This window comes from Psittacula echo (genome assembly GCF_963264785.1).
Source record: "Psittacula echo genome assembly, chromosome: 1".
NCBI lineage: Eukaryota > Metazoa > Chordata > Aves > Psittaciformes > Psittacidae > Psittacula > Psittacula echo.
Window position 1 is genome coordinate 132,920,348 of NC_137735.1, and position 12,793 is coordinate 132,933,140.

The 12,793-nt window shown below is 39.4% G+C and overlaps 1 protein-coding gene across 5 annotated transcripts in view; it reads left to right on the forward strand.

The window, feature by feature from the left end:
* CACNA2D1 (calcium voltage-gated channel auxiliary subunit alpha2delta 1) overlaps nt 1-12,793 on the forward strand; it is a gene marked incomplete at both ends in the record, with an annotated part of 399,650 nt that overhangs the window by 229,592 nt on the left and 157,265 nt on the right. For all 5 annotated transcript variants that reach the window (XM_080618635.1, XM_080618636.1, XM_080618637.1 and 2 more), the window contains one exon: nt 4,441-4,570. In XM_080618635.1, the coding sequence (XP_080474761.1) occupies nt 4,441-4,570 (130 nt within the window). The remainder of the gene's footprint in view (nt 1-4,440; nt 4,571-12,793) is intronic.

Sequence of the window (12,793 nt, forward strand, 5' to 3'; positions counted from 1 at the left end):
TCCACCATCTCGTGGTCGCTGCAACCAAGGCAGCCCTCAACCTTTACTGCCTCGACCAGACCCTCCTTGTTAGTGAGGATGAGATCCAGCAGGGCTCCTCTCCTGGTTGGCTGATCCACCATTTGGTTGAGGAAGTTATCATCCATACACTGGAGGAACCTCCTGGACTGTGGCTGGGTTGCTGAGTAGTCCTTCCAGCAAACATCAGGGAAGTTAAAATCCCCCACGACGACCACGGCCTGTGACTGTGAGGCCGCTCTCAGCTGCTTGTAGAAGGCCTCGTCAACTTCCTCACCCTGATCTGGTGGCCTGTAACAGACACCCACAACAGTATCGCCCCTGCCAGCCTGCCCCTTAATTCTCACCCACAGACTCTCAACTCGCTCGTCCCCTGTCCCTGGACAGAACTCAGTACATTGCAGCTGCTCTCGCACATAAAGAGCAACCCCACCACCCCGCCTGGCTGGCCTGTCTTTCCTGAAAAGGACATAGCCCTCCATGAGTATATTCCAGTCATGTGAGCTGTCCCACCACGTCTCTGTAATTGCCACCAGATCATAATCTCCTGACTTAACACAGGTCTCCAACTCCTCCTGCTTATTTCCCATGCTGCACGCATTGGTGTACAGGCATTTCAAGGAGGGAGCTGAGCTCACCAATTTCACCCTAGGATTATAGGAGGCCTCCCAGTCTTCATCAATCCTAGAGTGCTGCCCCACTGGGGCAAGCCCAGTTACAACCCCATCCCCCTTCGAATCTAGTTTAAAGCTCTCCAAATGAGCCCTGCTAATTCATGCCCCAGCATCCTTTTGCCTCTGTGAGATAAACCTTTTCCACGTGCCATCATCCGGACTGGAGCCTTATAAAACCAGCTGTTATCAAAGAACCCAAAGCCCTGCCTAAAGCACCAGTCTCGTAGCCAATCATTTACAGACTGAATTTTCCCATTCAGTCCCACATCATCACCGGAAGATGGAAGAAGTGAGGAGAAGATCACTTGAGCCCCAGACTCTTTCACCATCCGCCCCAAGGCCCTGTAGTCTTTCTTCATCCCCCTCAGACTGCGGGAAGCAGCTTCCCCCCCACCTGTCTGGAAGACCAGCAGCGGGTAGTAGTCTGTCGTGTGCACCAGGCTGGGGAGCGCCCTGGTGATATCCCTGATCCGGGCTCCAGGCAAACTACACACTTCCCTATGATGAGGGTCAACTCTGCATATCGGGCCCTCTGTTCCTCTCAGAAGGGAATCGCCTACAACAATGATTTTTCTTTCTTTCTTGTCAGAGGCAGTCTTGAGGTGCGAAGTCGACCGCCTTTTCCTATGTGACCTTGTAGTGTGGCCTTGCACCACATCCTCACTTACCTCTCCATCAAGATCCAGGGCCTCAAACCTATTACAGAGGGGCACCTGGGGAAGCAGGGCAGGAAGGGAGGAAGGTTGCCCACGGTTCCGAACTGGAACTCGCTTCCAGCCCTCATCGTCTTTTTGGTCCCTTACCTCTGCACGACAGCTACAGGGCAGGGGCTGTCTCGGGTCATCCCCCTCTGTCTGAGAGGACAGGGGGTCCATCCCCTTGTGGGGGGTATCTCCCTGGAACCGTTCCTGCTGGCACGCCAGGGAGTTACTCCACCAGTCGATCTCCCTTTCACAGTCCCTGATGGTCCTCAGCGTCTCGACCTCCTCCTTAAGTTCTGCCACCAATCTAAGCAGATCTTCTACCTGCTCACACCTCACACAGGTGGAATGCTGGCCTCCCTCCCTCGGCAGCAGCAGGCTCTGGCACTCCCTGCAGCCAGAGACCTGAACAGCCACGGTTTGGGGCAGGGTCTCTGAGTTGCTACAGTCTCCTTACTGCAGGCTCTCCTTCTGGAGGCGACCATATTGATCAGCAGTCTGGGACACCAGCAACAGAGTCCACAACACGACCTGCTTGTTCCTCCCTGCGCCCGGTGGGCAGTGACCGGTCGCTGCCCTCCCAAAGGCTCTTTCAAGGCAAGGGGCAGGGGTGCGGTCGCCGTTACCGCGGGAACGCCCCCTGCCACGTCAGCCGCTCTCTCGCAAGGGCTGCTGGGGCTTCGGGGATCGGGAGATGTCGGGAATCGCGATGTCTCTGCGCTGTTCCCTCTGATTTTCCTAATCTCTTCTGACCCTCGTGGTCTCTGCAGCGTGCCGGCTCCGGCTCTAGCTGGGCTAGCTCCGATCAGCTGACTGACTGATATCATGGAATATTGGTAGGAAGAATAACAGGCGGATATCATATGGTATGGAATATCTCTTTAGGACAGTTTGGGTCAGCTATCCTGGCTGTGTCCCCTCCCAGCCTCTTGCCCACCCTCAGCCTATTGGGGAGAATGTTGTGAAGCACTGCTCAGCAGCAGCCGAAACATTGGTGTGCTATCAACACCTTTATAGCTACCAATACAATTTGAGGGCTGCTGTGTGGAAAAGTAACTTCATCCCAGCCAGACCCTGGGATGATTTTCCTTTCTGATAGATTTAAGAGAGTGGCATACTGGATCAAAACATTTCAGGCTGTGTTGTACAAGTATTTGTTGCTTTTCTAATCCACTTTCCAAACCCAAAACATTATTCTCTTAGAAACATCTAAATGCAAAAGTATGATATTCAAAAGTCCTCTTCCATAACAGAGGTCATCATGTCCATTAGAACTAGTAATGAATATAATACCACACACATGAAAGTAAAAGGCAACATGTAGTCTTAGGCGTTCCAAAAAATAGTGGTTTTTTAGGTAATTTACACATTTTAGCAATTTAGATTATTTCATACCATGATATACCTGGATATTACCTGCTAATAGATTTGCTTTTGTAAAAAATCATCCCTTAATTTCAGTATTAAGGGTTATGCTTCCCCCTCTGTCTCATCAACCAGAGTGGACTTAAGTACTAAGTAACAAATTTAACTTCTTAGCATAAGATACAGTAGTTTTGCTGCATAAAAATAGTCAGAATTATCCTCCACCTTCTATTCTTCCAGAGATTCATCTCACCTAATTCTGCAGTTGTGTTGCAGTCTTCTACATTTAGGCAACTTGCCCCAGGGCTAGCTTTATAGTCAATGGAAAGTAGGAGGCACTTCTAAGGTATGACTCATGTCTAATTAAGACAAGATGAACTGCAGTCTAAAAATGCCCCTTTTTTCTTCATTGACTATGAAGGCAGCCTGGGGTGATGAGTTCAACACTGCTATGTTGTTGAAATCAGTGGATGTCACTGGTTAGATGAGTTCTGCCCTTTGTGGTTGCAAAGGAAACCACCTCCTTGAAACACATCTTAGACTGCTGCTTACTTTAGGCAACATCTGATCCTATACCTAATATAGTATTTGGCTGTAACTCTGTGATGAAACAGATGGTAATGTACAAAGAATAGCCTCAGCACACACATGCCTGACTGACCAGACAGGTGCTTCTTTGTCAGCACTATTTTTTTAGCAGAGCACATTTTCAGTAACCAATGACTCTAGTATTAAAAATATCCTTATAGTTGCATACAGTTGCTGGTGTAATGTGTAATCATTTGGTATCATAGTAGATTCACTGTTGATTTAAGTGTCTGTCTCTACTCATGCCATGGGAACTCTTGCATGTTCCAGCTGCTTCTGAACCAGGTAAAGACATTACCATCTCCCCTTTGTTCGGTCTTCATGACCTCCTTGGTTTCCATGCAATTTTTGTAGCTGAGTTAGCAAACCCTCTACTTTTAAAAGTAGAGGGTTTTTTATTAGTTAAAAACTAATCCAAATGACTGAGTGAATTGGAAGGAATCAAGAAGCTGGGGTGCAGATAGGTGAGCGAGGATGGGAACTCAAGGCAGGCAAGTGGAGGTGAGCAGCTGTGTTTGGGAACCTTTCTACCTAGGCAGCTGGGTAGGAGAGTAGATGAGATTTTATTGAGATTTATTATTAAAACTAGTGAACAAAACCTGTTTCAGTCAGAAGTTCTAAGAAGCCTTAATTTCCTTTCTTTGTCTGGATGTGCACCACTGTTTCTCAAAAATCCATTTATGAAATATATATTAATGGTATCATTTTAAGATTTGCAATTTATTATTTGCAGGAGAAAAGATACACAGGATTTATATTTAAGATTTGGTACAAGTTATTACACATAATAAAAATAATGTATTTACCTTGCATTATTGGTGGAAAAATTCCATGCACTCACATTGCTTAAGGTTTTAGGCTGATATTTTTCTTTTGCAGCTCTTAATTTCACTGAGTTGCATTGGGTAACTCATACTTTAAAGTATACACCAATATTTCTGGACATGGAACAAACGTGTGTTTATACACAATGCAAAATGTTAGCTACAAAAGAAAGGCCTTGAACCTTTTATATAAAAAGAAACAAATGTGAATGGAATTGTTTTTAGCATACTTTGTAATATTTTGCCCTTTACATGTCTTTCTTTAAAAAGCCTGAAAAGAATGACACTGAATCTGGCAGCCAGAGAATCAGACCAGTATTTGAAGAAGATCCTGTTTTCCGACGGCAAACATCTTACCAACATGCAGCAGTCCACATACCAACAGATATTTATGAAGGCTGTAAGTAGCATGTGAACAAAGTGATTCTATTTTAATACTAAGCTTATTATTCAGTAGTACATCAGAGATGTGGTTTTCTAGGCATATGACTGATCTTATGAATAAGTAGGGAGCTGTAGTTGAAGTTATCCATTAGGATTGGCTCTGAGATTCAAAAATTGAACTGAAGGTTGAAACTATTACATGTTCTGATTTTTTAATCCATTTTTTCTCTATGCTGTGTTCTCATTTAGTGCAAACAGTTCTTGACAGCTCTTCTTTACATGGTTTTGGCTTTAGGCACAGATGAGTACTGAAAACATTTTTGAGTGTCCCAAAGGCATATGCAGTTTAGGCAAGTAACATGCCCTGTGAGATGGTAGCACTTATATTGCATGCAGTGCATTTCTAGAATTTCAGTAATGCATTTTAGCAGAGAATTTGAATAAATTCTTTTTAAACTATGTCAAAAATTAATATATATATGCATTTACTGCTGAGGATTCTTTAATTGTGTTTCAAAATTAAGTATTTACATTATCTCTCAGGGTGAAAATAACTTCCTTTTTCTGTACCCATCATCAAGAAAAAATCATTACCCAATGATAAGACTTTTCATCATTCCATATGGCTCTGTGTTTTTTAAATGGGGGAAGAAAACATAAATAGGATCTGTATTTTGAAGTTGGGGGTGGTGAGGTATTATTTATTTATTTAGGGTCCTAATTTCAAGTATGCAGCCCTTCTCCTCTTTCAAAATCTCATCAAGCGGAAAGAGACCCTAATATGACCTGAGCTCTTTAAAATTCATGACCACAGTTGTCTGCAGCTTATATAAATGACACAGGGATGAAAATGGAAATGTCAGTATGATGGGGGAAAGAATCATAGTAGCTCATATTCTTATGTGGTGTGGTTGACTGACAGACCTGGAGATTATTCTGGGATTCTGGCTTTAATAAGTGGTAAAGTGCACCTTAATTGCAGGATTATAGGGAATACACAGGCCATTTCCTTTGCTTTTGTTTGAAGAGAGTTGATACTTCACTCTTAAAATGTTATAAAAACTTGCCTCAAATTATTAGCATATTTTTAAACACCATAGAATCATAGAATTGTTAGGTTTGGAAAGGACCTTAAGATCATCTAGTTGCACCCCTTCTGCCATGGGCAGGGACACCTCACACTAAACCATTCCACTCAAGGCCTCATCCAACCTGGCCTTGAACACCGCCAGGGACGGAGCATTCACAACCTCCCTGGGCAACCCATTCCAGTGCTTCACCACCCTAACAGTAAAGAATTTCTTCCTTATATCCAATCTAAACTTCCCCTGTTTAACCATGTGAAGTTTGATATAAGTTTGCCATTATAACAGTATGTAAAATGTTTGAAGTTATGTTGAATTTATACCATTTTAGATGGTATTCCTGTGTCTCTTAAAAATACATGCTAGGTAATGTTACTTTACAGATCATTAACCTAAAAATTAAGACAGGCTATGACTTCCATAGGAAAGGTACAACTTTAGTATCTAATAAAAATAGCAGAAATGTAAATCTTTTTGGGAGAGGTAACTGTATGTACAACATACATTGTTCATAAGAAACTCATGATTCTTTGTGTGTGGCTATCATATTATTTACTAGACACATGGAAGCCTGCAAAATTACCAAGAAGACTAATTCAGCAAAATCATCTTGTTGGGGGGCTCAGTAACTTTTACAGATGGTGTTTTCAGAGATAACAGCTTGAGAATGTTTAAAAATCACAGATTTCATAGCAATAAACATAAAATTTTCACCAGGTTTTATTTTACGCTAACAAAGTTGATGTGTCATCTGAAACACAGAGAGCAATTAGAGTTTAATTTTATTTTCACAAGTAATAATTATCTGCAAGCAATTTTTATAACTCTAGAAGAGCAGATAAGGTAACTTGAACCCTTTGTCATTTTACTTCCTGTTCACATGAGCTAACCTGTCACATCTTGACAGTGGCCACTATAGTAGTGAACAGTTGTACACTTTGAAAATAGTTTGCAATAAATCTGCAATTCCTTGTCTACATCACAGTCTGATAGGGAACATTTACAAAACAGATATTACAACAAATCCTTCTGAGAAACAGTGGATGAGACACAGTTTACAACTTCTAGTGCTTGGAAGCCAGGTTTTTTTTGTTTTGTTTTGGTTTTTTTTTGGCTGAATTACGTCTTGGAATGTTTTTCCCTTCTTATTGTATATTTTTGTAGGATGCCAAAAGAAACAAAGAATTGCTTTTTGGATCTCACAGAACAGGTTTCATTGAAGATATTTGACTTGTCAATGCTTCCTTGAGACTGGTTTTCACTTGCCTCTTGCAGTAGCAGGTTGCTGTCTCTAGGGGAGAGGGACAATTACAGTCAGCATCACATGCATTCCTAAATCTGATTATTTCATTTGGATCTGTTAATCACACTCTGTTGTGTTTGGTTTTTGTTTTGTTTTGTTTTATGCTTTTTTCTGTATGAAGCTGGGAATTTGAGAATCAGTGACTCTTAACCAATATGTTATCCATGACAGTCTTTCTTCCCTATTCAGGTTTCATTTTTATTGCAGTTATTATTTCAGTTTTTTAAAATCTGAATCAAATATCAAATTTCTGTCTCATGAAATCATGAATGTGTGGATCCACTCTCTATTTAGCCCTTTGAAAGTGGTTTAGCCAGTAATTCTCTAATGATGCCTTACCTATTTCAACCTAATTAACTGTATGGGCTATGAAACAATGTTCTTTGGCTTCCCCCATGCAAAGTGACTTGCTTATTTTGAAATATAGTGATGAGCTTCTTGTGAAATAGACCCTTTTATTTCACCATAGAAATACATGATTCATCATTACAAAATATCCATTCATTATATCCAGGTTATTACTTTGCGGCTTACTAGACTGCAGAAAGAAATATTATGAAAGTTATTTTTGCTTTTCCCTGTATCTGGTACCAAAACCAAGTAGAAACAGGGAAAAGTCTAGGGAGTTAATTCATTTGCCTGTTTCTGAGGATTACAGGCCCACCACAGGAGAGGGCATTCCCAATAAAATAGACCCAAATCAGGCTTTTAATTCAGTATTTTCTGAGTCCCACTTAGATTTTGAAATAAAATCAATCTGCTGATGAAAACAGAACAAACCCTCAGGTCATCCTTCTACCACATGCACTGGGAATTAGTAATGAATCTCCCATTAGTAATAACAGAAGTGTTATTTCTAAATTCCTGTTAAAACTGTACCCTGCTTGTCCCTAAGCAGAAGATGGGAAGTGCACAAGGCAAGTGAGGTTAACTGCATAGTGGATACCACCACGCATTGCCCTTCCCCTGTGGGATGCATAAAGCTCCATCTGCTGCAGTGCTTCTTCTAGGTCTAAGTCTGTGCTGGTGTTGCAGTTTTAGGAAAGGTGTTAGGCAAAGTGCACAGACAGGGATTGCTTTTTGTGCATGTGGCTACTCTTTATTAACTTCCTCTAAATCAGAAATTGAAATACTGCTTCCATTTGTTACTACTTGGTCAGCGTTGAAGAGCTGATTAAAGTGTCGTGTTGACAGTAAGGTGTCGTGAATATGATGACATCACTTTGAATATGTTTGGGCAACTACCAGCAAGAAAAAAAGGCTTCTCCTGCTCAGAACCCAATAAACCAATGATAAATAGTTACAATTAGTTGATGGTTTGTATAGCTTAATAATCATAAAGTATACATATTTTTTGTTCATACTTTCCTTTTATTGGGATTGAAGTCAAAATGTTGATGCTCCTTAAAAATAGTCTAAGATTTATTTCTTGATAGCAAGTTTGGTAGTAGACATCAATTTTACCTTTGTAGTAGAGCATTATATATGTAAATTTTCAGTTATCGATAAAGTATTTTGGCATAATAGTGCTAGTACTGGCAACCAAAACTTTCAGGAATAACTTGAAAAAATTATGTTTTGATGATGCAATGATCTTTATCTTGACTGGGATATTATCTCCTTGGAATTTTTGTATTATTGAACTATTTCTTCATACCTTGGGTACTCTTGGCTATAAGCTTGAAAAGAAGAAATATTCTTTGGGAAGAATGTTAGAAATGCTGGGAAATGAAACCATGGGAAAAAGAATATTCCACCTCCAACCCCCTCCCCAATAAAAACCAGCTGCAAAAAATGTATTGCCATTTATTCAATTTATGTAATTTATTATGTGTGGATAATAAATAAGATTTATTCAGGAATCAACATATTGATAAAGTGTTGTGCAATCCAAATAAATATTTTGGTGTGCTACATCAGCAGTCCTTAGAAGACTAAAGGAGCACTAAATTTTTGTTGTGCTTTTTTGAACACAGTTTAAATAAGAACAACAGACAAACAAGACAGTTTTATTAATTAAACTCCTTGGTTCAAAATACTTTAATGTTATTGCTATATTTTGCAATATATATATTAAATTATATATATTTATATATTTTTATATATTTATATAAATATAATATATATATTTCAGTTGAGAAACTGAAACTATTCAGAACTATTTTTCTCATGGTTTCTTCTAAGGAATAAATAATGCAGTTTTACTACAGCTGAGATCGAAAAATGATTGTTTCAATTCTGGTTTTGTGTGTGTGTTCACGCATCTCAATTTGGAAACAGAAATTGGATTATATCATTAAATACGTGTTATGCAGATAGCATGTAAGATACCTTTTTCTTCTAATTGCATTTTAAACTATTTACCACGATTTTAATCAGAGAGTTATTTGTGAAAACATGTAATGAGTGAAGTGAACCTTGAAGTGAATTTTCAGTGCCAGCCTGTTTTAAATACCAAACTATGGCTTGGGGTAAGAATAAAGCAAATATTAGTTGCAGCTATGTCCCTAAGAACTGCCTGGTTGGTTCAGTGTTGAACCTGGAAGGAAAATACTGATGCAGAAACTTAAACAAAGAACTATAGAGTCAGTATCAGTTTTTATGTTCTGACAGTTATGATTCCCCTCCCATTCCTCCCCTTCCCCCCACCAAGTAGCTTACTAAAGCTCTCTGAATGAAAATCTTTTCAAATAAGCAACAAAAAGAAACACCTTTTCTAACCTGGTGAAAAAGCCTATTTCTGTCAGAGTTCAGAAGGCCAAACAACTTGAACAGTATCCTCCATCATGAGGAGTTACTTGTATTTTGGTATTGGGATTACATTAGTTTTATTGGATAAATGGTCTAGCATATTCACCCAAAATCAAGTTTACCATTACTTTTATCTTAAATGATCAAAATTTAAGATAATAAGTTAGGGTAAGGAAAGGTACACGGGTTAATTTATCCTTCCTTGGAAGATGGAATTGGTTAGGTACATGCTATTTTGAAGGTACCAGCTGTAGTAAGCTGGCAGTGTTCAGCTGGACAGAGCCTTGGGTGACATGGTCTAGGGTGCCCATGGCAGGGGGTTGGAACTAGATGATTTTAAGGTCCTCTGCAACACTAACTATTCTATGATTCTATGGTTCTATGATTAATGTAGATTTAAAGCAATCTGCCTGAAAATGATGCAGCACAAAAATGTTATAATGCCATATTCTCAAGCTGAATATTTGCAAATATATTTTGGCCTGGAAAGTTTATCCAAGTTCAACTGATTATTAAATGCAACAGAATTTGGATGGAAAAAGAAATTCTGGCAAATCTGAAATAAAACAAACTTCTGATATAATTGTAGGTACTCTTCCAGACTTGGATTGTCTTATCGTAAGCATTTTCAATAGAATTTTCAAATGTTTCTGTAAAAAAAAAAAAAAAAAAAAAAGGCAGAATTCCTGTTTTCAGAGGTAAATGTAGACCATAAATACTACAGACTTTCATAAAGATGTCATTTTTTTTTTTTTTTTAACCCTTTTGAAACATGAATTATTACTTAGATACGTTTTTTTGGGGGGGGGAGGAGAGGAGTTATACAGCATATTAATTTGTGCCTAAAATGCTTGAACTAGTGTTTGAATTCTACTAGGTTTTGTTATTTGCCATCCGTTATTTTGTATTTTGTGTATATATAGTTTTCTCAGCTAACACTTCAAGTACTTCTGCAGTATAGAACCACAAGTTCATCTGCATGGATCTCTGACATGATTCAGTCTTCCTAAATCCTAAAAGGGTATGATCTACTACTTGTTTAATATCATTAACACAATGTTGAGGTGTGTAAAGCCAAACTATGATATCTGGTTAAACTGGTTATTACCAGTGGTTTAAACCCAGCTGGTAACTCAGCACCACACAGCTGCTTACTTGTACCTCTTCTTCCTCTTCCCCAGGTGGGATGAAGAGGAGAATCAAAAGAATGTGAAACCTGTGGGCTGAGATAAGAACAGTTTAATAACTAAAGCACAGTATAATACTAATGCTAATAATGGAAATAACAAGGAGAGAGTTACAAAATTAAAGGGGAAATGGGAAGAAAAAACAAACAAAGAATAAACACAAGTTATGCACGACACAATTGCTCATCACCTGCTGACAGATGCCCAGCCCAACCCTAGCAGTGATCAGTCCCTTCTGGGTAACTCCCCCAGTTTTTATACTGGGCATGATGTGCTGTGGTATGGAATATCCCCTTGGCTAGTTTGGGTCAGGTGTCCTGTCTCTGCTTCCTCCCGGCTTCTTGTGCCTCTCCTCATCGTCAGAGCATGAGAGACTGAAAAGTCCTTGATCAGAGTAAATGCTGCTCAGCAACAACTAAAACATCAGTGTGTTATCAACACTGTTCTCAGACTGAAGCCAAACCACAGTACTGCACCAGCTACTAGGAAGAAAGTTAACTCTATTCCAGCCAAAACCAGGGCATTTTGGTTCTGGCTTCAACAAAATAGAAAAGCATTCAATTACGAGATTTTCAGGACTTTTCTCTCCAATGTTCTTTGATTTTGAAAACTCGGGGGTTTAGGCAGAATAAATAATTTTCTGGTAAATTGCGTGCTGTTTATCATTATCATTCATTGTAGTTGCCTTTCACTGCAGAATTCTTGACCATTAAATGTGTTTTGTATCCAGAATTACCTTGGACATTGCAGCAGATCCTAAGACTCCAGCATCTGTTAGGCTGCTTGACTGAGTAATAAATGTTTAAGCTGTGCATACTGCCAAAATCTGGTTTGTAGGCCAGATGATTAGTTCTCCTCAGATCCCTTTCCACTCCTACAATATTTTCTCTCTTATGCACAGCTTGGAATAACAATCAGTATTGAATCCTCTTGTACCAAGAGGGGAAAGTTGGCTCTGCAGTAAGACTGGCCATGTTCTTCCAGTAAAATTAGCCAACGGTGGCATTTGCATTTTGCAATGCAGACTGCCAAGCATAGCACTGAATATAAGTAGACCTTTGTTATTTGACATATTAAAAAAGGAGTCAATTTTAATGGAGATCTTGAGAGACTGATTGTTTCTGTCGTGTGGAATTCTCCCTGTGTGGAAACAGGTACAAAAATTCTTTATATTATTAATCCAACTTAGCTTTGCAAAATAGGCTGATATGGGGTGTACATTTTGTCCAAGCTTTTTGTTGGTCCTCAAGGAAAGGAAAATGTCACGTCCATCCTTTGTTCAGCTACATCAACTAAAAACCTCTGTCACTGTGAGGGATGGCAGCTGTGTTATCAGACCTGCTCTACAGAAAAGGATGAGATCAGGAAGTTACCTGGGCTTTTCTGTAAGCCTGAATTCCCAGCACATACAAGTCTTATAGGATTCACATGAACTCATGCATAATTACTTCTTCAAAACTGTTTCCAGACAACTAAAAGGGAGTGTGGGAAGAAATAGTTGTTATATTTGCAAACTCAGAGTGAAAATAAATGTTTAGATGTGTTTCAGTATGTCAAACAAATGGATATGATGAGTTAAGCTGACTACTGGGAAAAATGTGCTAAATTACTTGAAGTAATTAATATCTAACAAGAAAATACCAATTTGTGTGAAACACTTCGTGGGAAAACAATAAAAGGAATTCTGTGTAAAGGGCCTTAAAAATTACTTTAAATGGAAGAGTGAAAGGCTTGGAAATACTCCTTGGTTGCCTTGAAAGTCTGTCAATTCTCTTTTTCTCCTCTCCTCAAACAAGTTTCTCTTATTTCATACTTGGTTGTTATTTTTTCAATTTCAGCATGTTGAGATGTGGAGTAAGGAAAGAGGAAAGGGAGGAGAAAGAAAGGAGAATTATGGCCTACCCCCTGGTTTT